The 26,261-nt window shown below is 43.1% G+C and overlaps 1 protein-coding gene across 7 annotated transcripts in view; it reads right to left on the minus strand.

Moving 5' to 3' along the window:
• ENOSF1 (enolase superfamily member 1) overlaps nucleotides 1-26,261 on the minus strand; it is a 26,885-nt gene extending 624 nt beyond the window's left edge. The window contains exons 1-16 of one of the 7 annotated variants that reach the window (XM_084849758.1): nucleotides 26,164-26,261; nucleotides 25,128-25,236; nucleotides 18,239-18,354; nucleotides 16,569-16,655; nucleotides 14,222-14,248; nucleotides 13,126-13,198; nucleotides 12,515-12,553; nucleotides 12,088-12,170; nucleotides 11,095-11,129; nucleotides 9,567-9,654; nucleotides 8,577-8,648; nucleotides 7,784-7,918; nucleotides 7,027-7,068; nucleotides 4,366-4,495; nucleotides 3,840-3,939; nucleotides 3,467-3,548 (exon numbers count right to left, since the gene is read on the minus strand). In XM_084849758.1, coding sequence (XP_084705884.1) covers nucleotides 3,467-3,548; nucleotides 3,840-3,939; nucleotides 4,366-4,495; nucleotides 7,027-7,068; nucleotides 7,784-7,918; nucleotides 8,577-8,648; nucleotides 9,567-9,654; nucleotides 11,095-11,129; nucleotides 12,088-12,170; nucleotides 12,515-12,553; nucleotides 13,126-13,198; nucleotides 14,222-14,248; nucleotides 16,569-16,655; nucleotides 18,239-18,354; nucleotides 25,128-25,236; nucleotides 26,164-26,247 — 1,302 coding nt within the window. In that variant the 5' untranslated portion in view covers nucleotides 26,248-26,261. Of the gene's footprint in view, nucleotides 1-3,466; nucleotides 3,549-3,839; nucleotides 3,940-4,365; nucleotides 4,496-6,100; nucleotides 6,305-7,026; nucleotides 7,069-7,783; nucleotides 7,919-8,576; nucleotides 8,649-9,566; nucleotides 9,655-11,094; nucleotides 11,130-12,087; nucleotides 12,171-12,514; nucleotides 12,554-13,125; nucleotides 13,199-14,221; nucleotides 14,278-16,568; nucleotides 16,760-18,238; nucleotides 18,355-25,127; nucleotides 25,237-26,163 lie in introns of those variants that run through there. The other 6 variants (XM_084849763.1, XM_084849760.1, XM_084849759.1 and 3 more) reach the window with 6 other exon arrangements.

Consider the following 26,261-nt stretch of genomic DNA (forward strand, 5'->3'; position numbering starts at 1 on the left):
GAAATGTATTATTTAATATATTTCAAGATTGTGGTCTTCCTAAGGCACCTTACAATATAAAAACAATATAAATCAATATCAAACAAATTAGAAAAGCACCTTAAATTTAAGCAACAGTTTTAAAGTAAGCATGTTATAATTTCCAATATCTAACAGCAGCAAATACTAGAAAACCACTTCAATATTAACTAGGAAATTTTCCTACTAAAGCTACATTTGCCATGAACATCTGAACATTTGAAATGTGGGGCATCTTGTTTTCAGGAATGACGCTAAAATGCCAAATGTCTAAATTAACTATTGGGAATAATTTGTCAGAACAGTATCCATTAATGTCCAAGCACTGGTGGGACCTACCACTAGCGTAGTTTCCAGAATGGCACAGGTCAATGGAACTTTCAGAAGGGAGCTCTGCTGACCCATCCTGTTCCGAAAACAAGCATTTCTTCTTGTTTCTGGGGTTGCTTAGGAAGTGTTAGTTCCTGCTTTGCTCACAGTGGGTCCTGTGAGCACAATGGAGTTAGTGGAAGTGCAGCAGCAGTACTGGGTACTGCTTGTTGTCTGTACTGCAACCAAGAGCTCCAGCCATGTTAAATCTTTTGGGGAGGGGATCACATTGGATTAATCATGTAATTTTAGAGCATGATACTACTGTATCAAGTTAGTTTAATATCAAAGGATGTAACTCAAAAGCCATCTGTGACCTTGGGTAGACTAATCCTATCAAATGTTCTTCAGGCATACGTCCCACTGGTTTCTTGTTAGATTTAGTACCCTAGTGTTAGCCTTAAATGCTTTGAGGTTGCATAGCCTCCATAGATACTTTGTCACTGTTCTGAGACATACCCCCAAACTACAAGCATGTCGGATATATAGTCATTTGGGCCCTATTAACTTTTGAACTGGTTGTTAAGGATTGCTCCTAAATCAAAGTTTTGCATCAACAATACATTTTGGCTCATAATGCTAAGATAAAATATGATCTGACATCATTCAAATCACATCAAACAGAACTTGATCTGAAAGGTAACTGAAAGAGAGCCTCTATTTATTTATTTATTGCATTTATACCCTGCCTTTTTTCCTCTTGCAAGGAACCCAAGGCGGCTTACATTATCATCCTCGTCTCCATTTTATCCTCACAACAACAACCCTCTGAGGTGGGTTGGGCTGAGAGTGTGTGACTGGCCCAAAGTCACCCAGTGAGCTTCCATGGCCGAGTGGGGACTAGAACCCAGATCTCCCAGCTCCTAGTCCAACACTCTTGCCACTACACCACACTGGCTCTAATTATGTAAGTGCGCAAATCATAAATATTAGGGCTGTGCACTGCTTCAGTCCAAAGCCCGAATAATGAGTCGAAGCGGGCTGTTTCAGAGGTGCCCTGCCATGTGGTACAAGGCAGAGCAGAATAGTAACGAAGCACCCCGGAGCAAAGCAGCTTGTATACGAAGTGCCTCATCTGACTCGGTGATTTGTTCTGACAAACCCAGACAGCCTGGCGCCAAATGTATCAACTTAAAGTTCAGCAAAGGGTGGAGGAGGGAGGGAGGGAGCTTCGGCGAATGGAGACTCTAGTTGTCAAATCAGGGCCAAAAGTAATCTAGCAATCTGCAATCAGAGACAGTGGTGGAGGAGGGGGGAAGATTGAATAACTGGAGAAAAACAGCTGCATTTCAGAGACAAGAGATCATTTTGGTGGTGTTACTTAGGGATATGAGAAGTGAGGAAACCCCCCAGCCCCTGCTCCGCTCACCAGTTCCTCCGCTGCAATCGCCATGTTTTTAAAAAACACGGCGACTGGATGTCTATGTGCACATAGGCTTATAAGCAAAAAGCGCTGTGAATCACCCAGGCAGGAGGAGGTGGTGAGGCGCACATCCCCATCACTTGCTAGCTGTCTCTTCCTCATGAGCAGGAGACAGCTAGCAGTCCTTGGGGGTGTGTCCACCAGCGATGTACCCCCTCAATTGACAAGGCACAGTGACCCTTCATTATAGAGATACTGAGGGTTTAACTGGGGGCTGGTTTCCGTCTTTCTGTTGGAAGAAAGTAAAACAAGGATCCATGAAATCAGAAAAGGATCCTCATGATTTCATACGGTTTTTAAAGGGTAGACTCCCAAAACCACCATCCAATCACAGTCTCCCTCCATGGGCTGAAACAGAAAAATCACAGATCAGCCACTCGTGGGCACAGCCATGTTACAAAAACAGTGATCTGAGGCAGGGATCCTCTTGATTTCATATGAGTTTTCACACCATTTGAGGTGAAGCAGAAGGACTGGGATCTGCTGGGAAGCAGCAGATCTGGGATTTTTAATGTGCATACTTGGACAATGATGAGTTCTGTGGTTTGATGGGGGGGGGATTGGGCAGTGGGGACCCAATGTAAAAATTCAGAGGATCCATATTGAATTGGGCATCTTATCCATGGCTTTATAACATGATGGTGCTATGAAGCCCCCAAATCTATGTTTTTTGTCACTCAATCCGTGGGCATAGATGTGCTCTGTGATATGACGGTGTTTGGGGGTATCTTTCTTGTAAAAATCATGAGGATCCCTAAGGATCCCTGCCTCAAATCCAATTTTTTCCACCGTAGCTGCACCCACGAGTGGCGGACTCATGATTTCTCTGCTTCAGTCCATGGGGGCAGACGTGCTTTGTGATTGGATGGTGGTTTTGTGGGTTTCCCCTTTAAAAATATGAAATCAGGAGGATCCCTTTTTGATTTTTGGGATCCCTGTTTTACCCAGTCCTCTTTGTGTTTACTGCTCTGTTTCCCAGCACAAGCACATGTCTGTCCACCCAGAAGTAACTCCCATTGTGGTCAACTTACTCCTGGAATGCAGGTGCATCTGGACTTTTAGGGGAAAGGAGAAAGGGGGGAAACCTCTCTTATTGGTTGAGTAGCCCCTGCCAGTCAGATGATGGGGTCTCCAACCCCCACCTCCACCAGGAAGTGTGTTCTGTGAAGCGATTTTTAACGGTGCAGAGAACCTGCTCATGGAGTCTTGCATGGACCACATTGCAGCAAAGCTGATTCCTTTTAAATTAAAATCCAGCACTCCTCCATTAGCTTCTCCTTCCATTGTCATGGAAACACGGCCACAGACAGCAGAGTAGGCAGGGGGCGGCAGTGGTGTGGCACTGAGCGGTATAGCTTTTTGCTTTGAGAGGTTTTGTGGAGAAACTCAAAGTTCAGCTGCACCTAGCACAAAGAGTACTGGGCCAAACAGCCAAAAATTTGGCAGGTGGGACCCTCTCCGTGTCACCAGAGAGGTTCCCAAGTTTCATGCATTTATCATGAAAACTGAAAAAGTTATGGCCATCTGTGTTTTCTCATGCAAGTCAATGGGAAAACACCCAAACCGAGTGGTCTGGATCTCCAAATCTCACTTGGGATCCAGAACCGACTGGAAGCGGGGCACTGAAAATATTCTGACTGCCAATTCAAAGAATACCTGGGGTGGCATATAGGATGCATTCATGATTACTACAGGATACTTGAAGTGTTCGTGTAGATGGTCTACATATTCACACATCCTGGAAGAAAAATGAAGTAACGTGTTCAAGGGTTATACAGCCTTACATGTGTTAAGAACTGCCTATCATCCCCCCCGCCCCAGTTGACAATCTTAACTGGAAAACGGATCCTGCTTCCATTTCAAGAGTGAAAAACCAAAGGAAAAGAAGAGTGTTGTTTATTCTGAGCCCCGGAAGTCACAAGAAGATTGTTGTTTTGATCAAACAACAGAAGCTAGCTACCAGCTCTAAATATTAAAAGCAAAGACAAACTGCATTACAACAGGAAAGAATTAGAGAATTATTACCAACCTGTTCTTAAGGCTACCAGATACTGAAATGTAGTCAAATATTATCAAGTGCTGTACCAACTCACAGAGCCCAACCCCTCCAGCATGAGGGCATACAGGGGCTGAAAGAAAAGTGATAAACTTCATTGGCAGTGCTGACAATAAGCAAACTGGACAATCTAGAATATGTGATTTCCTTCCAATGCTTAATTCATGCCTCTAGCCCAGAATTAGGTCTCCAACCTGGTAACCTACCCTCCAGATCTTTTGGACTTCAACTTTCATTAGCACGAGTCAGCATGGGCAATGGTCAGGAATGCTGATAAAATCCAAAATATCTGGAAGGCACCAGGTTGGGGAAGGCTGCTATAACCTCCCCACCCCCTTTTAAAAGAAGGTCTGTGGAAAAAACTTACAACTCCCAAAATGCTATCTACTTCAGCTATAAAGAATTGTATACGAATAGGGTGATATACTTAAAGCCATAATTTAACATGCTTGCTCTAGAAGTGACCACAACAGCGAAATTTACTGCATCAATGCCTTACTTTCGAACTTCTTGGCCATCAGCAACACTGACAAGTTTTCATTGACACTTCCCAGCCTGCAACTATCCACCTGGACATAACTCAAGGCCTGGGCCTGTAGAAGCTGCTTAAATACCACTCTATTATGGCACTGTGGACAAATCAAATAAAATTGCTTAGGCAAGATTCTGTAAGGTTAGCAAATTCTTATGAAAAAAGCAGGAAAATGAAAGCAAGTGTACAGCATTCTATTCTAGGGACCTTATGCTATTGTAGAATTTCAAAACAATATTCTATGTTCTAAAGAACCAAAGAGATACACACACTATATAGATATCTATATATCTCATACACACACACGCGCGCATAGCACTTTGGGCATGCTGGAGTTAGTACATTTATAGTTTCAGTGCCTTAATTTTTTCCCTAAAATGTATTATGGAACTGTATACTTTTGAGTTGTCATATCTTCATATATTTGCAAGTATTTCTTTCCATTCACATTCTTAACATTGCAGTCCTATATATAGCTACTCAGAAGTCTCACTGAGTTCAGTGGGGCTTGTTGTTGTTGTTCAGTCATTAAGTCGCGTCCGACTCTTCATGACCCCGTGGACCATAGCACGCCAGGCCTTCCTGTCCTCCGCTCTCTCCTGGGGTGTGCTCAAGTTCATATTCATTGCATCAGTGATGCTATCTAGCCATCTCATCCTCTGCCGTCCCCTTCTCCTTTTGCCTTCAATCTTTCCCAGCATCAGAGTCTTTTCCAGGGAGTTTTCTCTTCGCATTAGGTGGCCAAAATATTTGAGCTTCAGCATCTGTCCTTCCAATGAGCAGTCAGGGTTGATTTCCTTTAGGATGGACTGATCTGACCTCCTTGCAGTCCAGGGGACTCGTAAGAGTCTTCTCCAGCACCACAGTTCGAAAGCATGGATTCTTCGGCGCTCAGCCTTCCTTATAGTCCAGCTCTCACAGCCATACGTTGCTACTGGGAGAACCATAGCTTTGATTATATGAACCTTTGTCAGCAAGGTGATGTCTCTGCTTCTTACTATGCTGTCTAGGTTTGCCATAGCTTTCCTCCCAAGGAGCAAGCATCTTTTAATTTCATGGCTACAGTCACCGTCTGCGGTGATCTTGGAGCCCAAGAAAATAAAATCTGTCTTTTTTTGGTGTTAGTTCTAGAAGGTGTTGTATGTCTTCAGAGAACCGATCAACCTCAGCTTCTTCGGCCTCAGTGGTTGGGGCATAGACTTGAATTACTGTGATGTTAAATGGTTTGCCTTGGATTCGTACTGAGATCATTCTATCATTTTTGAGATTGTACCCCAGTACTGCTTTTCCCACCCTTTTGTTGATTATGAGTGCTACTCCATTTCTTCTAAGGGATTCTTGCCCACAGTAGTAGATATAATGGTCACCTGAATTAAATTCGCCTATGCTTGTCCATTTTAGTTCGCTGATTCCCAATTGAGTTCCCAGTGTAGATTGAATTCCCAGTTGAATTCCCAACTGAGTTCCCAGGGTAGATTGTCCACCAAGGCGACTAAATCAGTCTCTGTCCCATAACCAGGCCTAAAGTCAGACTCAAATGGATCTAGGTAGTCCATCTCATTCAGAAATCCCTGGAGCTGAGAAGCCACCACATTACTGCTTCAAGGCTGCAATCCTATGCATACATACTGACGGATAACTCCACTGAGCTCAGTGGGACTTATTTCGGAGTAAACATGTTCAGGATTGCACTGCAAGACACCTGTTCAGAACTATTACTGCCTCCCTAGGATGAGACAGAACCCAACTTTCCCGATGACCTCACCCAGTTGTTTCATGTAGATGTCTTCCATTATATTTAACAAGATGGAACCTTGGGGTTCCTTGCAAGCCAACAGCCATGGTGTGGAGCAACAGTCTTCAGCACTGCCTTCTGCAACCTACCCTCCAGGAAGGACAGGAAACACTGCGAAAACAATTCCCAAGTCTCATCCCAGCTCTGGAAGAATGCCATTGAAAGGTGCTGAGAAATCCCAACAAGTATACACTTCCCCGTCCGTGACAGTGAACAAAGCAGTCTATCCCAAAACTGAACCAAAAGCCACACTGAAATGGATCAAGATAAACCATATCACCCAAGAATTCCAAGACATGGGTTGACAGCACAGTCTAATATCTTCCCTAAATAGAGAAGACTGAGTGGTCTAAAGTTGTTCAAATCAACTGGGTCTAGTAAGAGCTTTTTTTAAAACAGCCATCATACCATGGTCTCCTTTAAGGGCCTGGGGACCAACCTCCAAAATCTAGTTGGCCAGTCTCCTTGTGGCAGATCTAACTAGACAGGGATGGATATGAATCAATGGTGCTAGTTGCAGCCTCACCTCTAAGAAACTTGTCCATATACATTATAAAAAAACAAGCAAACAGGATATGAGGGGAAGCACACTTGAGTCTAGACCCATATCTGGATTTCCTTAAGATACTGTGAGATCAATACAGAGCATTATCCTGAAGCTGTACCTCCAATAGATTAATCAGAACAAAACCTTCCAACTTTGGTTAAATAGGAATGTGTATACAGAATAGGAGATGGGTAATTGGGTAATACCTCTCCATCCCATCTCAGCAATGCTCAGTGGAATGGCTTCCAAAACAAAATGAAAATAAGATATTGATAAACAGACTTACTTGCTCTCCTGTTGCAACACCAATCCCTAATGGCGCTAAAGCCTAAAAACAAGAACAGCTTATGACATGCCATAGGTTTCTAAGTTTTTTCAAAATACTTATTCACAACGGAAAGCCAAAGCATTATGATTCATTGGTCATTCCATATTCTACAGTTAGAAGAAAACTGAAGGGAACTTCAGAATTGCTAGCACAGTTCATGCTTTCCCCGCTTAATCAATTAGGTGTGAAGAATTACATAAGAGGATGTGTGAGACCATAAGGAATACACTTGGACCATAACTGAGTACAATTATGCACACAGGTCCCACTAAAATCAATGTGGCTTAAGCATGCCTAACTGTTGGATTTTGGCCATGATGTACATGAGAGACCACTGATGCTCTAATATGTTTTGATCACACATCTCTGGATAGTATTACATTTCTCATATAATTGGAACTTTAATCCAAACACATTGAGAAGTGCATGAATCACACGCATTTTAGGATCATTGCTGGCTGGCTTGCACATGCAAGTATATATCTTTCAGCCTTTTATTACAACCTTCATAAATATGTTACTCATTTAAGTTTAATGGAATACATGCTCTATGTGTGACAGGATCTTGTAGTAAGCATATTTTAATGACTTTTGACAACTGTTTCAGTCTGAACTTTGAATGTTATAATGAAAATCCCCAAACAATAAATCACCATTGCTCTCTGGTTGATAGCAGCTCTATCAGCTGATTGAAATGGAAAACAACCTTTCTGACCTTAGAAATTGTTGCGTGCCCAAGAATATCATCAGGAGAAGTCGGTTCCTCAATCCATAGTGGTTTGAATTCAGCTAGTTTAGTCACCCATTCTATGGCCTCATCCACTTCCCATCTTTGGTTAGCATCCAGCATCTAAGAATAGTTACAGATGTAACTCACACTATGATGCTATTGAACTCATTGTTATAACAAATGTAATGTTTTTGAGACAGATGGAAAGCAGTGAGAATTTGAGCCAAGCTTTCCTTATGACCCAGTTTAGCTTCCTACTACTGAGGTGTTAAACAGTCCAAATGATATAGTATCTTCTGGCTAGCATTTCTTAAAATCCATTAAAATAAGGAAAAATAATCAATTTTACAAACTGCTCAGTTTTAAGAAACCAAGCTCTAGTTAGCTAAGGCCAACAAAGAACTTAAGTTCAGTGAAACATCCTAGCAAGCATGCTGAGGCTAAGACCTGGTTCAGATGTCACAACAGCCCACTGGGGATTTCTTAATCTGTGGCACATGCCCCGGGTGCTGTGGCTTGTAGTGGCCTCTGAACTTGGGTGGTCGGGGCTAAGTTTCAAACAACACTCACATAACACGTCTGTTTTAGGTTAATGCAAAGGTTGTTTAACCCTCAAATAGCACCCACCACTCAGGTTCAGATACCATGGCAACCTCCAGATGAGGCTTGTATATTCATAATGGTGGCCAGCACGCGCCGCAGCTCCTCGTGGGTAAATTAACTCATGATGGGCTATCGTGTTGTGCAAACTGGCCTGAGTCCATGCCTCTGCACTTACTTGGGAGTAAGTCCCATTGAACTCAGTGGGCTTTGCATCCAAGTAGGCATACGCTGTATCAGGCTGCATAAGCTGTAACACACAAACATAATTCAGTTTTGACCAATATTTTTCACAGACCTTATTATAACCAACAGTGAAATTCAAAATACTATTGAAACTTTTAGAAGGTGGTCCCTTTTTCTAAAATCTCCTGTACTTTTTTGCTTGAGTCAATACAAGTCCATAACACCACGCACCACTAAACACATTTGTTTTATGTATGAACACTAAGACCACTGGTTCATACAGCCCAGTATTGCTGGCACTGACTGGCAGTGGTTCTTTAGGGCTTCAGGCAGGGTATTTTCCAGCCCCACCTGGAGATGTCAGGGATTAATCCTGGGGACCCTCTGCATGCAAAGCAGGAGCTCTGCCACTGAGCTATGGCTGCTCCCCTTCATGTAATATTAAATTTGGTCTTATCGGAACTTGTTTCTTTAAAAATACTTAAAATTGTTTTAACATGGTGTTTTATTCTTTTAGCTTTGTTTTCACTGCTCCGAAATCTTTGATGTGGAGCGGTATATAAATATTGTAAATAAATGAAGGCTACAATCCTGTTTTTGATATTATTTGTCCACTGTACACAGAATATCTTTTCCATCTGACTTGAATTTATTAAGGTTAGCAGTACTCTGCATGTTGTAAGACAACACCGTGTGTTCTAAGAACAAGACGAATATATTCAAAATTATAATGCATATTTTAAAAAATTATATTGATAGAATTTGGGTAAATGCACTAGTCAAATTCATCAGAGCTCATGCTGGAGACCAAAAACCAAAGAACTCTCAAATTTGTCTGTGTATAGTTTGCCAGAAGAGATGGACTGCCTATTTCTAACCACACACAAGTAAGGATTCTGATCATCCACAGGATCCACAGCAGTAGACAGCATAATCTTATAATAAAACATTTCCTTAGAATATTTCAAATATACATATATACCAGTATGTTTTCAGGACCAATCATTCCTCTAACAAGCCTGCATCGCCGAATATCATCCTGGAGATCTGCTCCAACTTTTACTTTGAACCTAGAGACACGTTGGCAATTAAACACAGATCATTTCTCAAAGACTGATAGAGCTGTGACAAGTTTCTTTTCTATGCTCAGATTTAGGAAAGGGTGCTATACAATCAGCCATTTGTTATTAGATCTTATCCTATATAACAGGAGAAAAGTAAGAATAAGAATTGGTGATCGGAAAACTTCCCTGGGCTCAATTCAGAATGCGCTTGCCTAAAATGACCTATTTGGGGCTCGATTCAGATTGGACCAGAATTAGGTTGTTTTAAGCTGGCCGATCTGCACTGCAGGGCTTGTTGCAGGACTAGAGGTCTGCCCTTCCTCAACCTCCTTGTAAGTCATGCTCCCCCCCACAACTGGGGTACCCAACATGACCTGGAGGTCTTCCTACCTCATACCTCCTCAACAGCAAAACCTGCTGCCCCTTTCTGTTTTCTCCAGAACTTACTGGATAGTGTTAATAAGAACGGCTGCTATTGCAGCCTTAATTAAGCCCTTAACTGGAAACAGCATCCTGAACACAAGGATGCAAAGCAAGCTTTTCCCACAGCCTCCATGGCCTTACAAGAGATCAGGAAAGTCTGGGTGCTTCCAGATTAGGCTTTTATCGTACAATCGCAGTGCCTCATTCACATAATTTTATGTAGGTGCAAATGACAATGTCTTCCATCTGTAGCCCTCCCATGCTTTCCTGCCACTTCTTCCATCTTTTTTTCTTACCAGAAAAAATATATTAAAGAGAAAAAAGATGGAATAGCTGCACAATGACTTCTGATTGATGGTGCTACCAGCCCTCCATTTGGAAGCACCCTCTAAAAATGACATATCCCAGGGGTCACCAATGCTGTTGCCACCTAATAAAAGCTGCTGAATGTGCAACCCTTCCTACGGATGCCTCTACCAGGTAGATTTCTGCAAGGAAGGGAAGGGAATGGCTGTGGCAGTGGAAATGGCTGGTGCTGGAAGTGAACAAATCCTGTCAACTCAATGGAACCTGAGCATGAAGTTGCACTCCAACATCCTAATTCAGCAAAGTGAACCATAATCTGCACAAATTTGCTTTCTAGATCAGGTCCTTTACATACAAAAGGGAGCCGTGCAGAGGACAAAACCTGCATGCAGCATCCTGAGGTGTATGCGCACGCTCTCATACCCTCATATGTAATGCTGAACCGAGGGCTAAGTGCTAATCACCTGTCTGAGGGTGGTGGTGGGGACCATCATGCACTTGCTCTCTGCCCCCTGCCCCCAACTAGCAAAGCCGACAGCAACAACTGCTCGGGGCAGCGTGCATGTGCATAAAGCAGCTTTTATGCAACCCACTGTAAGAAGCAGATTAATAATTTCTGACGTGACAAGAAAAAGCAAAGCCTTGCCTCCACACCAGTTTCCTGACACACCCGGACTTCCCTGTTTCTTATAAAACTAAGAGGAGAATGCACTATACCTGGTCCAGCCGTCATTCAGAGCTTCAGTGCATAGCTGCCAAGAAAGTTACATCTGTCACACAGATGTGTAGCAAGTGAAAGCTGCCATTTGTATAAAAATCTCAATAGCTTATCTACTAGAATGTGCCTTGTCTTTTGTAGCAGTGTATTTCATAGGTGAATTGTGTGCTTACACACAGTGAGAAGTATCTGGTTTATCATTTATTGCCAGTTATGTTCGTTGTTTTAGCTGCTTTTGCTTAAAAAAAAGGAGGGAGGGAGGCCATTCTACACAACCCCCACTGTAGGATACAAGTGTGATTGACCCTATTATGTGCAGAAAATGAAGTAGAGTTTGCGCATCTCTGAATTTGCACAAGAAATCACTGGCTCAGGCCCCCGGATGCCAGTCTGTGGATCCCCATGTCTGCCTGACTTGGTGTGTCCCAAGCTGGGCAAGCACAGGGATTCCTGATCCCATGCTGAGCCACAAAATGGTGGCTTGGCCTTTTTCGTAAAGGCCGATTTTGCGCAAATGGTGGCCATAAAGTGGGCAGCTGCAAGATTACATAAATGTAATCTTCTGTAAATGGCTGCTCTGCGGCCACCATTTGTATACATTCAGCCTTTACGAAAAAGGCCAAGCCACCATTTTTATGCAAAATGGTGGCTCGGCAAGGGATTGGGTGGCTGTGCACCACCCGCTGGGTGCTTGCGGACCACCCAGCAACTCGCCACACATGTCAAGCAGGGCTAGCCAGCTGGTGGGGGCCCAGTGAGTAGCGTGTGACCCAGACCATGATGAGTTCAACTATCTTTAATGTGAACCAGCCCTAACAGAGACATCAACCCATACACATACCAAAATAGGCAGCAAAACCTAGATTTTAAAACAGAACTCGCTTTTGAGTCTTTTGTTGTAGTTCCTTAAGAGAGTCTAAACTGGTTATTTTTACTAAGTGTTTGCACATCTAAACTCATAGCCAAATGGGAAGAGTGTGGAAGAACCAAACCTGTTTTAGTTGATCGTCCGGATAGCCTAGCCAGGCACATGATGTGGTATAGGCTGGGTAGCCATATTTTAACATTTGCTCTTCTACAAAGATATAGAATGTCACTGGCAGTTAAATGAAATGTCCTTCCAACAGAATCCCTGGGAATGCATGTCTGGATCCCCCACAACCTAGGGCAATCATTCAAAAAGGTCCTCTAGAGGAAATGAAAACCCTGGACTCCCACAAGATAATTTACTACTGCTATGCCAGGAGGTAGGTGTGGTGTCCAGAAGCAGCCTCTAAAGGAAAGAGTGCTACTCCACAATGCATTGAGCATCACATTTGGAAAATCAGCAGCCATTTCCCAGTCCCACTTCCAGAAGAACCTCCTGGATGCAAACTAATAATCCAATAACACCACAGGGAATTTTGTTTTATTGCTTACCTCTTTCTTTTTTCCCCATCAGACCATTCTGAAGTATCACTAGTGGAATGGGAAAAAAAGTACAACATTAAACCAAAAAGCAAATTGATTCCTATCTTCACTTATAAGAAATAAGGCGGGATAGAAATGTAATAAATTAATAAATAAGTAAATACTTATTTTGATCAAGCAAAATTATAGCACAAGTAATTTTCTAAGGAAAAGAAACTGCATGTGCCATATAAATAATTATGGAGTCTATAATATGGAGCTATTGTAGCACTAAGGTTGAGAGCATGACCTATGAATTTCAATTTGCAGTTTAAACTTCAGCGTAGTCATGACTTCTCTGGGTGGTTGCCATTATTTTTCAACCTCAGTCTCCTCTCCTTTCCCATTTGTAATACGGAGACAGTACCAGTGGACTACTCTGCAGGGGCTGCTGAAGTGAGCAAGTATAGGTAAAGCATGTTAAGCACTGAGGAAAAGTATTATATAAACACTAATTATCATGGATGATTACACTACCAGGCTTGGTTATTTGAGACATTTGAGATTAAATAAGATTCAATTAGATCGGACTAAGCTAAAGTGAATTAATGCAGGTTGTGTGGCTTATAACAATAACTTACCATAAGCTTCTTCTTCTGTCAGTGCATCAGTAATATATCTGAAATCTATGCAAGATAACAACTGTTTGGAATCCTGGTAAAGGCAAAAAGGGGTCAAATTGTTGAATAACATGGCTAGTGAAATGCCAGTTCACCAAGTCCAGAAATGACATATAACAAACTCTCCCACCCAGCTTGAAAAGGCAAGACCCATATGCAGAAACAGGTTTACAAGTACAGGGGTCCTTGCTGGATTGGGAGCTACATGTGAACCTAGATTGCAAAGCTCACCAGTTCCCACTGAACTTGAGGGATTAATCTGTTGATGAACATCCATCCAGGCTCACTGGTCACATGCTCCTCCTTTGCTGTGTGCGACTAGAGCAAGAACTGGGCCTTTATGCCCCACTCTTTAAATGATGGCACCTTACCACAGCAGAAGTAAAGAATAATGATGGGAACAATGGAAAACAACATCAGCGAGTTTTTTTGCTGATAGATCTATATCTATGTATCTCAATATCATACAGATGTTCCTTTGTACTCTCCCACCAGGTGACACTGGGGAGTCAGTAGGGGAAGTGATCAAATGCGAGTGGCAATCCACTGATTCTTATAATCAGCTTTCTGTGGATGCAGGACCCCACTCTGGATGCAGGACTCCACTCTTTCACATTCACTGTGAAAGGAGAAGTGTATAGAGGCAAATATATGCTGAAATACCACATCTATAAGTGGCAGGACAAGCCAGACTGGGCTTTACGCTAAAGCCAGCAGGATCTATAACAGCCATCCTCAGTTTGGTGCTCCCCAGATGTGTTGGATTGCAACTCCCATAATTTCCAGCCAGGAGGAACCTGTTATAACAGCATTATAAACTCACATCAGGTGTTGCATTTGTTCATGTTTAAGGCAGAAACAGTTCTGCAGAGGAATCCAGGGAGCAGAGAGACTTCAAGTAGATTGTGTCGTCTACAAAACTTAGAGGGCTTTCTGGATTCTTGCAACAAATGCTGTAATCAATGAGAAATCTTGGTCTGGAATCATGACTTGATGCCATTATTTTTAGCACAGCAAGAACAAGAGTAAAGAAATCAATAATATAGCTATTTCTTACCATGTCAACCAGCAGCTTCCAAAGAGGCTTGAAAAGAAGAAGAAGTGTTCTGAAACCTTTAAATTCATGTGTTAGAGGTTTGAACATATATAGCAGCTGTTAGGGTAAATTTACAGGCTACAGTCAGCTGCTTATAACGGTCTGGTTTACATGTAATGACAACCCATAGGTTGCTAGGGAAGCAAGTCAGCTGCCTTACAAAACAACCCAGGAATGCCCTGTTTGCTGCGACATCCAAACTCAGAACTCTGAGATCTTGAGGGAGAAACAACCCAGAGTTTTCACCCAACAACAAACCATGTTGTTCGTTTTATAATCCAAAAACGAAGCAGAAGTGGCAAGTGGTCGTAAGGCAGCTTGCTCGTTCCTGTGCGGGCCGTAGAACCATGGGGTTGTTGTTACATGTGAACCAGGTCATTGTCTCTTATGTTCTCGCTACATATGTGAGCCAGGAATGGTATGAACAGGCTCCGAGCTTGCCTTAAGTACAACACCTGCATTTTACAGTGAGATGAGTCTTGTTATTTCTCCAGACTGCAATAGGCTCTGTGTGAGGATCCACTCTGATGGAAGCAGAGGTTGAGGACTTCTTGTCTTCCTCTGCCAGGCTGGCCACAGTGGTGAGGGGCTCTGTGCTTACTCTGCTCCTTGGGGTTGGATCAGGGCAGGCCCATGTCACTGGCTTCCCAGGGTTTTCAGGAACACGCAGAGCCTTTGGCTCTAACTCTCACTCTCTGCAGGCATTGGGTCAGGGTAGGATCATCCCCCTTACTTGGAAATCATTCCATTTCTATAACATTGATTTAGGGTATGAATGAAGTTCTTTAATAACATACTTAAATATGTCTAAGAACAGACGGGGATATAATATCTCCAAACTATGCTATACCATTATTTGGAGGGATTGCTACTGAAAAATCTCAGTAGAACACCTTTGTGGAGCATATCCGGTAGAAGATTTACCCAAAGTCACTGTGTATTGATCCTGGGTCTAGAGACACAGTGCATAACAAGCACAGATGCTGGGGGGGACACTGAGGGAAGAGGGCACTGTTTCCGGAAGACCTCTCAGAAATTTCAGTTGGTTCAAACGCAACAGCTATTTAGATGACTGCCAGGATGGATTACACAGATCACATCTTGCCAGCTTCAGAACAGCTTCACTGGCTTCCCATGCATAATTCAAGGAACTGGTACTCATCTAAAAAAACCCTACCTGACTTGGATCTTGAGGACTGCCTGCCCCTGTATGAACCTGCCCATGTTTTAAGATCACCTGGAAAGGCCCTTTTCTGGGTTTCCTTCTAACCTACCCTATAGCTGTTGATCTCAGGGTAGGGTGCAATAATAAAAACAATTCAGCATAAAACCAATCCATTATGATCATCAACAGTCCAAGGTCAGTCAGGGTGTGAGGGGAGAAGGGGCCTCACTGTGGAAACACCCCATCAATTTAAGTATGTTACAGCAGAAGAGAGATCAGAAACTACTGGCAGATCTCTGGAAGATTTCCAGTGGATTGGCAAGGCTTTCTGACAATCGCAACAACCAAAATGCACGCCCTCCCCTAAATCAGGCTGCTGAAAACAAAGACAATTTGAGAGAAAAACAGGAGTGGATTTTGCCCTGGATTGCGTATGTGCTCAGAGGCATCCTGTCTATCCTCCTGAGCCATTATATTGCTCTGGGTTCTGCTTGGTGGACCTGTGACTCAGTGGCAGAGCACCTGCTTTGCATGCGGAAGGTCCCTGGTTCAATCCCTGGCATCTCCAGGGATGGCTAGGGAAGAATCCTGCCTGAAACTTGGAGAGGTGCTGCAAGACAGTGTCAACCATACTAGGCTAGATGGACCAAATAGTCTGAGTATAAGGCAGCTTCCTAGGTTCTAGCAAAAAACAACAACAACAACAACAAAGTAGATCCTGCAGGCCTATGTCTGTCTATCCCTGTCTTACAGGTAGAGGGGCCAGATTTGTTGTTGTTGCTAAAAAGCTGAGAATGACGTAAATGTAGTCTAAAGTTTAGACGAAAACTGTGAACTGAAGAGATAGTGAGAAGATGACTGTACCAAAAACAGATTTCTTATACTTAATGCTTTTGAAGTGTTGTCCTATGCAAGTTTAACAATTGTTTTATGACTACACTGATGATATTGTCTCAAATAATAAAACCTACAGAATATCAGGAATATAGATATCTCTGTAATTTCAGTCCTTAACATCCCAACCACCTAAACCTAGGCTGGTGTTTACATCTCCAACCAGATAAAACAGAATAGCTGGAAAGTGGAATAGAACAGTATTTTCTAAGTTACAAACATCTTGTCTCCTTATTCCAAAGCTATTACCTTCCCTTCCTGTTTGGCCCATAAATCCCAGATGGCATTCAGAATAGCAGCTGTGGCCAAATGCACAGCTCCTTTCTCTGGACCAATCTGTTGACAAACCAAACAGTGTCATCAATATATTATGACAGCCATGCAGAGATAAGTGTAACTTGGCTTTTCCTAAAGAACTACAGGGTATCTAAAGCATTTAGATTATTGAGCTAAGGCAGCCTCCTTCCTTAGAGGCTTTCAAGAAATGGTGGACAGGTCTGCCAGACACATATTAGCTACAGGATATCCTGTTTTCTTGAACGATCAGTCAGGGTTCCTTGCAACTCTATAAACCTATACTCCTTAGTTACCAGACAGGCTGTGCATCTATATTCATATGGAGGCAGACAGAGAGATTTAGGTAAATTGAATTCAATTCTATTCATAGATGTAGTAATTTATAGCTAGTATTCTCTAGCATTCCCACACAAAGATACAAACGCACATAGGCACAGGAATTAAATTTGGGTGCCTCTCTAGGCATAGATATCTAAATACATTACTTATTATTCCCCTAGCTCAGGGATGGCTAACTTTTGTACTCTTGAAGTTGTCTACATCTGCAGGTTTCTCACCACATTTTCAGACATGCACCAGATTCACGAGGAGTTTGAACACTTCTTTGCGATTCCTGACTTTTCAAGTTTTAGACATTCAATGTAACACAGACGCACACGCAGAGGAACGCAAACTAACCTGACATTAAAATGATCAAAAAGTCATTGTACGTAAGCCCACCAGTCAAAAGTGCTTTTATTTCTAACAAAAGTAAGGGCAAAAAATAAGGCAGACATATCAGCAGGCCCCTCATCTTTAACATAATGACAACGTTATTTTTATTAGGTGGTTATATCAGCAGTCCTCAGAATGCTTAGAAAAAAGGCAGACAAGGGGAGACATGACAGAGGTGTACATGAAGCTGGATGGTGGGAGGTTCAAGACCGATAAAGGGCAGCACTTCTTCGCACAGTTCATAGTGAAACTATGGAATTCACTACCACAAGACATAGTGATAGCCACTGACTTGGTTGGCTTTAAAAGGGGATTAGAAAAATTCATAGATGATACGGCTATCAATGGCTACTCGTCATGATGGCTATATATTACCTACATTGAGGAAGTATGCCTATACATACCAGTTACTGGGGATCATGAGGGGAAGGGTTAATTGCATTTATGTCCTGTTTGTGAGCTTCCTATTGGAGCAACTGGTTGGCCACTGTGTGAACACAACACATTGGGCTAGACAGGCCTTTGGTCTGATTCAGCAGGGCTCTTCTTATGTTCAAAATATAACATTACCTTCCAAAATACCACAACATGGTGAGCTCCATTTCCTTGTTTTGTTTGCGCAAGAGCAGCATTCAGGGAGTATTTACTGAAAATGTCTAAAAAAATAGGAGGCTGGGCGAGAGCTTTTGATATCTACATCAATACAAGAACTCAAACAACGTTCAGCCTAAGTCTTAGATTCTACCAATTAAGCCCTGTCACTGATCTGGTTTCCTGCTTATGTCAGTGATCCAACAGAAGGATCAATACCTAAATAGAATCCCAGTTAATTTTTCTTATTATAAAATAAAAATGCAGTTTTGCATTCATGTGCTAGCCTTCTTTCAAAATGCTGTAAAATACCTTACCCATCGGAGCTGCCCATCGCTGGTGAGCTGCCTGTAGAAGCCTCGAAAATCATCAGTTATTTCACCCAAGTCTTTATCGACCACGTGAACAGAGAGCGCATTGACCGCACAGACAACTGCAAAATATACCAAATGGCTTGAGATTTTTGACACGGCATTCCCTGTATTGTTCAGGATTTTAGTGACCTCTGGGAAAAAAAATGGTTTGAAAGACAGAACACCCAAACAACTCGGGGGAGGGGGGGAGAACACAGAAAGTGAAATGCGAGTTTGGCCATGGACTCTGCTTGGATGATTGGCTCTTGGCAACCCCACCTGATTTTATTATGACTTAAATTCCTATTTTTGCCTTTCTGCATTTAACTCAGGGTGGTTAACAAAATAATTTCAAATTACAATATAATAAACACACATAAAACCCCCAGACCTCAAAAAGAACAGGTAAAAATATCAGTCAATAAAAATGAAGGCCCCATCTGCCCTGAGAAACTGATGATGGCAGGTTATAAATCAATTAAATAAGAACAGCAGATAAAGTAAGTAATCGGGCCAACAGCTTGTCTAAGTAAGAACATCTCTGCCTGCTAGAGGAGGGTGGGCTAGACAGGCATCACCTGGGAATGGAGTTTGAAAGTCTGGGTGCAACTAGGGAGAAAGCCTTCTCCTGTGTCCTGGCCAAACACAGCTCAGATACTGGTAGGCCATGAAGAGGTAGGTTTATAGGAAGGGAGATAACCTGGTCCTAAACCATTATGACATAAGATGAGTGTTTCAAGAGTAAGCAAGTGGATGACTGAAAACCCAAAGATAAATTAGGTACATGGTCTGTGTAATTTATATATTGGGGGGGGGGATTTCACTGCAGAGGGAACTGTACAGGGAATTCAGTATAGAAATGGTCACTAGCTTGAATGGATTTAAAAGGGGATAACATATATTCATAAAGAAAAAATCTATTAAGGGCTACTAGTCATAATAGCCTACATGCAACTTCCATGTTCAGAGGCAGTATGCCACTGAATGCCAGTTACTGGGGAGCAATAACAGGAGAGGGCTATTGCCTTTATGCCCTGCTTGGGGGCATCCCAAAGGAATCAGGTTGGCCACTATGGGAAATAGGATGCAAGTATCCAACATCTTTTATGTTCTAGGGTGGACAAATTGTGACCCTACAGTTGTTTTGGCCTACAACTCCCATGATCCTTCACCATTGGTTATGCTGGCTAGGGCTGATGGGACTTGTAGACCAAAATATCTGAAGGACGACAAGTTGCCCACTCCTGTTTTAGAAGAAACTGGGGTCCACTGATCGACTGCAGCGTCTGACCTAATCTTGAAATAAGGGGAAAATGGCATTGAAAAGATGGGAACAGCTACTTCAAAAGGGTCTTGTCATGATTCATTGGGTAACACTTTCCTGTGCTTATTGAGCAATTGTTCTGCAATATAAATAAAGCTGAGTTATTTATGATGGCACTGCTATGCTATCATATAATTGCAACGAAGTTTCACAAGAACGTGGGCTTGCATGTTGAGAATTTGCCACAAACTCCTTCATCTAATACAAAATTCCCCTTCATGGATCACTGCCTTGTTGTGGCGAAGGGGCTTGCGTAACTCAGTGAAGCCATAAGCTATGCCGTGCAGGGCCACCCAAGACGGACAGGTTATGGCGGAGAGTTCTGACAAAATGTGATCCACTGGAGAAGGAAATGGCAACCCACTCCAGTATTCTTGCCAAGAAAACCCCACGGAACGTATCACAAGGCTAAAAGAGATGACGCCGGAAGATGAGCCTCTCAAGTCGGAAGGTGTCCAATATACTACTGGGGAAGAGCAAAGGGTATTTCCAAGTAGCGCCAGAAAGAGTGAAGTGGCTGGGCCAAAGCCAAAAGGACACTCAGCTGTGGATGTGTCTGGTGGTGAAAAGAAAATCCGATGCTGTAAAGAACAATATTGTTTAGGAACCTGGAATGTCAGATCAATGAATCAAGGTAAGCTGGAGGTGGTCAAACATGACATGGCAAGATTGAACATCGACATCTTGGGAATCAGTGAACTAAAATGGACAAGCAGGGGTGAATTTAATTCAGGTGACCATTATATCTACTACTGTGGGCAAGAATCCCTTAGAAGAAATGGAGTAGCACTCATAGTCAACAAAAGGGTGGGAAAAGCAGTACTGGGGTACAATCTCAAACATGATAGAATGATCTCAATACGAATCCAAGGCAAACCATTTAACATCACAGTAATTCAAGTCTATGCCCCAACCACTGAGGCCGAAGAAGCTGAGGTTGATTGGTTCTATGAAGACCTACAACACCTTCTAGAACTAACACCAAAAAAAATGTCCTTTTCATCATAGGGGATTGGAATGCTAAAGTAGGAAGTCGAGAAATCACCGGGATAACAGGCAAGCATGGCCTTGGTGTACAAAATGAAGCAGGACAAAGGCTAATAGAGTTTTGCCAAGAGAACACGCTGATCGTAGCAAACACTCTTTTCCAACAGCACAAGAGGCGACTCTACACATGGACATCACCAGATGGTCAATATCGAAATCAGATTGATTATGTCCTTTGCAGCCAAAGATGGAGAAGCTCTATACAGTCAGTCAAAACAAGACCTGGAGCTGACTGTGGTTCAGATCATGAGCTACTCCTTGCAAAATTTCGGCTTCAATTGAAGAACGTAGGGAAAACCACTAAACCATTCAGGTATGACCTAAATAATATCCCTTATGAATATACCGTGGAGGTGAGGAATAGATTGAAGGGATTAGACCTGATAGACAAGAGTGCCTGAGGAACGATGGACGGAGGTCCGTAACATTGTTCAGGAGGCAGCAACTCAATCCAACCCAAAGAAAAAGAAATGCAAGAAAGCCAAGTGGCTGTCTGAGGAGGCTTTACAAGTAGCTCACGAAAGAAGGGAAGCGAAAAGCAAGGGAGAAAGGGGAAGATATATCCAATTGAATGCAGAGTTCCAGAGAATAGCAAGGAGAGACAAGAAGGCCTTCGGAAATGAACAATGCAAAGAAATCGAGGAAAATAAAATGGGAAAGACTAGAGATCTTTTCAAGAAAATTGGAGATCTCAAGGGAATGTTTTGTGCAAAGATGGGCATGATAAAGGACAAAGAAGGCAGGGACCTAACAGAAGCAGATGAGATTAAGAAGAGGTGGCAAGAATACACAGAAGAACTATACAGGAAAGATCTTAATGTCCCTGATAGCCATGATAGTGCAGCCACTGAACATGAGCTGGACATCCTAGAGCGTGTAGTCAAGTGGGCCTTAGGAAGCATTACTAACAACAAAGCTAGTGGAGATGACAGTTTTCCAGCTGAGCTATTTAAGATCCTAAAAGATGATGCTGTTAAAGTGCTGCACTCAATATGCCAACAAATTTGGAATACTCAACAGTGGCCACAAGACTGGAAAAGGTCAGTTTACATTCCAATTCCAAAGAAGGGCAATGCCAAAGAGTGTTCAAACTACCATACAATTGCACTCATTTCACATGCCAGCAAGGTTATGCCCAAAATCCTACAAGCTAGGCTTCAGCAGTATGTGAGCCGAGAACTACCAGAAGTACAAGCTGGGTTTCAAAGAGGCAGAGGAACTAGAGATCAAATCGCCAACATTTGCTGGATCATGGAGAAAGCAAGAGAATTCCAGAAAAATGTCTATTTCTGCTTCATTGACTATGCTAAAGCCTTTGACTGTGCCGATCCCAACAAACTGTGGCAAATTCTTAAAGAGATGGGAGTACCAGACCACCTTACTCCTGAGAAACCTGTACGAGGGTCAAGAAGCAACGGTAAGAACCAGACATAGAACAACCGATTGGTTCAAAATTGGGAAAGGAGTATGATGTATGGCTGTATATTGTCGCCCTGCTTATTTAATTTATATGCAGGGTACATCATGAGAAATGCCAGGTTGGATGAATCACGGGTCGGAATTAAGATTGCCCGGAGAATTATCAACAACCTCAGATACGCAGATGATACCACCCTAATGGCAGAAAGCAAAGAGGATCTCAAGAGCCTCTTGTTGAGGGTGAAAGTGGAGAGTGCAAAAGCTGGTTTGAAACTCAGCATTAAAAAAACTAAGATCATGGCATCTGGCCCCATCACTCCCTGGCATATAGAAGGGGAAGAAATGGAAGCAATGAAAGATTTTACTTTCTTGGGCTCCAAGATCACCGCAGACGGTGACTGTAGCCATGAAATTAAAAGATGGTTGCTCCTTGGGAAGAAAGCTATGGCAAACCTAGACAGCATAGTAAGAAGCAGAGACATCACCTTGCCGACAAAGGTCCATATAATCAAAGGTATGGTTTCCCCAGTAGTAATGTATGGCTGTGAGAGCTGGACTATAAGGAAGGCTGAGCGCCGAAGAATTGATGCTTTCGAACTGTGGTGCTGGAGAAGACTCCTACGAGTCCCCTGGACTGCAAGGAGGTCAAATCAGTCCATCGTAAAGGAAATCAACCCTGAGTGCTCATTGGAAGGACAGATACTGAAGCTCAAATATTTTGGCCACCTAATGCGAAGAGAAAACTCCCTGGAAAAGACCCTGATGCTGGGAAGGATTGAAGGCAAAAGGAAAAGGGGATGGCAGAGGATGAGATGGCTAGATAGCATCACTGATGCAATGAATATGAACTTGAGCACACTCCGGGGGAGAGCAGAGGACAAGAAGGCCTGGCGCGCTATGGTCCATGGGGTCACGAAGAGTCGGACACAACTTAACGACTGAACAACAACAATACAAAATACAATCAAGGCTCAAAATATGATCAACCATTCTCAACACACTTTTAGAAGGAATAAAAGGTGGGTTGGACTACCAAGTTACACAGAGGAATTCTTAATTTTGGCAAGAAAACAGGAAAATTCCAAAGCTCTCGCATTTCGCTGATCCATTTCTAGTAGAAGCAACATTAGACAGCGTTTGGGTATATTTAGAAGTTATTTGGATGATACAAGCCGAACTCCTCTTATGTCAGCTGAAGAGAATAGAAGTGGTAAAGGATACCAAAAGAGAAGTAGGCATATAATCCGATTAGGGGTATCACAGCTGTTTAAGCAACATCACAGCTTGTAATGTGTTTTGATGTAGAGGCAAGACACTGCAGTGGTGTGGAACGGCTATAAAGGATTACGATTTTGTTACTGTTACGCCATGGTCAGAAGAAGCTGCAGGTGGCTAAAAGGTTACTATACTAAAGTGAACACAAAACCAGAGGGAGAGCTGCTCAGGGATTTGCACTGGGAGAGGATGTGAAACAAGAAGTAGCCACAAAGATTCTAGAAGAGAAGAGTAGCTGATATTGTATTGTAACAGTGTGTGTTAAATCGCCTTTGCTTTCAATGTTGTTCATATTTGCAACAGTTCATATCACCATTTTATACACACTTGCTGGTAAATGAAATAAATCTTTATGCTGCTCGAGACTGGTGCATGCATTACTCCTTGAAATGTAAAGCACACTACTGAAGAGCATAGAAAGCTTTTTAAGAAACCAAGTTTTAGCCAGGCTGAACTACATGCTAAGCGCTATGCAAATCTACACAGATAAGTAGGCCAACGTGTCTCAAAATGGAGTTGTGGAAGGGGATTTTTCCACCAATGGTAAGCTGCTCTGTATGCACAGTTAGAAAGAGACAATTACATTACAGTTTTTCCAGGCATGTCTTATAGGTCTGTAATGGTAAGGCCAACCTAGAGTGCAATCCTATGCACATTTAGGCCAAAAAAAGTCCTACAACTCCCAGCATTCCCCAGCCAGCTTGTATCCAGGAATACATGCACATGTGAAGGGAGTTCTTAGCAACTTCCTGAATTGGGTCCTAAGGCCTATATTCAAGCATTACACAACTAAAGTGAAAAGTCACATCCACATGAGAAAATAATTCACAAATGTTTGCTTGTCAGAGCCATTGTGACACTATAGGCTCATAACAAGTAGGGCTGATCCTTGTTTTCACAGGATGGCTGTAATTCCTCAAATAATATTGTGGCACTTTAAAGACTAACGTAACATTAGCTTTCTTCAGATGCATGAGTAGGAGACTATGCAGATTTGTTAGGGTTTCATCCAATGACGTATAAGTGGACTTACAACATTCAAGGAGGCTTTCCTCTATTCTCAGGCATCTGATGGGCTCTTTTATGCATCAGTTGAATTGTTATGGCTGTAACTGATGTTTTAGTTGTTTTATGGGATGGTGGTATTTTAGTGGATAATTGTTTTTAGTGGGTTTACATTTTGTATGTTTTAATTTTGTTGTAAGTTGCGTTGAGCTTTTTTTGAGAAAAGAGTCTAAAAGGTCTGTTATTATTATTACCACCTCCCCGTCCCTGGGAAAAGGGCCGCTGATGAAAAACACTTTTTGGCAGCCTCCATGAGGGTGTGCATGTGTGGGCTCTAATAATAACTACCCTTAAATGCCCTGCAGCAGGAAGTAACACCTTTGCAGGTACTCTTGATACTGAACTAGTGTTAACACTTACAAGAGTGCTGAAACATTATTTAACAGATGACCAAAAGGATTTAATGGCCTTTCCCCCTCCCCCTCTCTTTGGTTTTGCAGCTACCCAGCTCCCATAGGTGACTTATTAGTACAAAGATCAAGAAAGCTCTTGAAATCCCACCTTGCACAGCCATGCTGTTACAGCAGCTCATCCCAGAGCAGCCTGCCCCCACAGATGCTTTGCACTACAACTCTGCTGGGTGGGGCTGATGTGTAGCCCAAAACATTGGCAAAGGCTGCCTTAGAGAGATCATTTCCAGAGAGGAAGGAAGGCATGATTTAAACCAAAGTTCTCATGGCAATTTAGGCCTAGTTTAAACTTAGGGGCAGTGCAACAACTTACCTACTTCTGTGCCTTTGCCCAGTGTAAAAGTTAAGCCATAACCTCTGAGCCCATCAGGAGCATCTGTTTCTATTACAACATAGGCTGCCGAATAATCTGGGTCGGGGTGCTAAACAGAAGAGCAGAAACACCCAATACTGATGCAAGCAATACACAATACTGACCTCCACATGACAGCTGCAGACCCCTGTCCTTGAACATATATCACTACCAGAGCCTCTTTCAGCCCCAGGGCCAAATTCCAGTTTGGAGAAGCTCTTGGGGGCTGCATTCCAATGGTGGGCGGGGCCAAAGGGGCTGACACAAACCACAAAAAATACCAGCATACCCTATCTTAAAACTCTTTCAGCCAGTACCTCAGCCTGAGGAGAGGCATTTCAACCTTTTACAATGGGTGTGTGTGTGTGTGTGTGTGAGAGAGAGAGAGATGGGTAACCACCAAACAACTGGTGGTGGGGTGAAAGGGGGTGGGGCCAGGGGAAACAGGCATGTCTGTATGGGGAAAGCTGAGGTTCCCCACCCCTGCTGTAAAGCAACCTGCCCATCCAGAACTCTCTGCCAGAGAGGCAGTGTGGTGTCAGAACCACAACAGATCAAACAGGAACAAAACTAAAGTAACCAGCTAGTACTGGGCCAGGTAACTTGTTGCCCTCCGGATGTTGGACTGCAACTCCCATCAGCCCTAGCCACCACAGCCAATGGTGAGGCCCAACAACATCCAGAGGGCCACAAGTTGCTCACCCCGAGGACTAGCAGCTTGGAGAGGCGTGTCTTTTTTCCTACGCTCTGCTTAGACTGAGGAACGCGCCTAACGGCGCAACCCGGGACGTGTTCACTGCGAGGGAGGTCCCCTTAAGTTCAGTGGGCTTAGTCCGTGCTGGCTTGCAGGCTCAGCGGCTGCGAGAGGCGACGGAGCCCGCTTGGCAAGGTTCCTTTTGCTACTCAGCGAACCGCTGCAACGCAGCCATCCCGCCGCGGCCGATGGGGTTGCCCCGCCGCTGCTTTCCAACGCGCGCCCGGCGGCTGCGGCGCTTACCATCGCATCTGAGCCATGATGGGCCAGAGACGTGGGGAACCGGACGTCGCTCACGCTCAGGCCCGTGATCCTGCCTCTGCCCATCGCCACAAGGGCCC

This window comes from Heloderma suspectum, chromosome 4, assembly GCF_057233095.1.
Source record: "Heloderma suspectum isolate Gila_16-S chromosome 4, 16-S_ref, whole genome shotgun sequence".
Lineage (NCBI taxonomy): Eukaryota > Metazoa > Chordata > Lepidosauria > Squamata > Helodermatidae > Heloderma > Heloderma suspectum.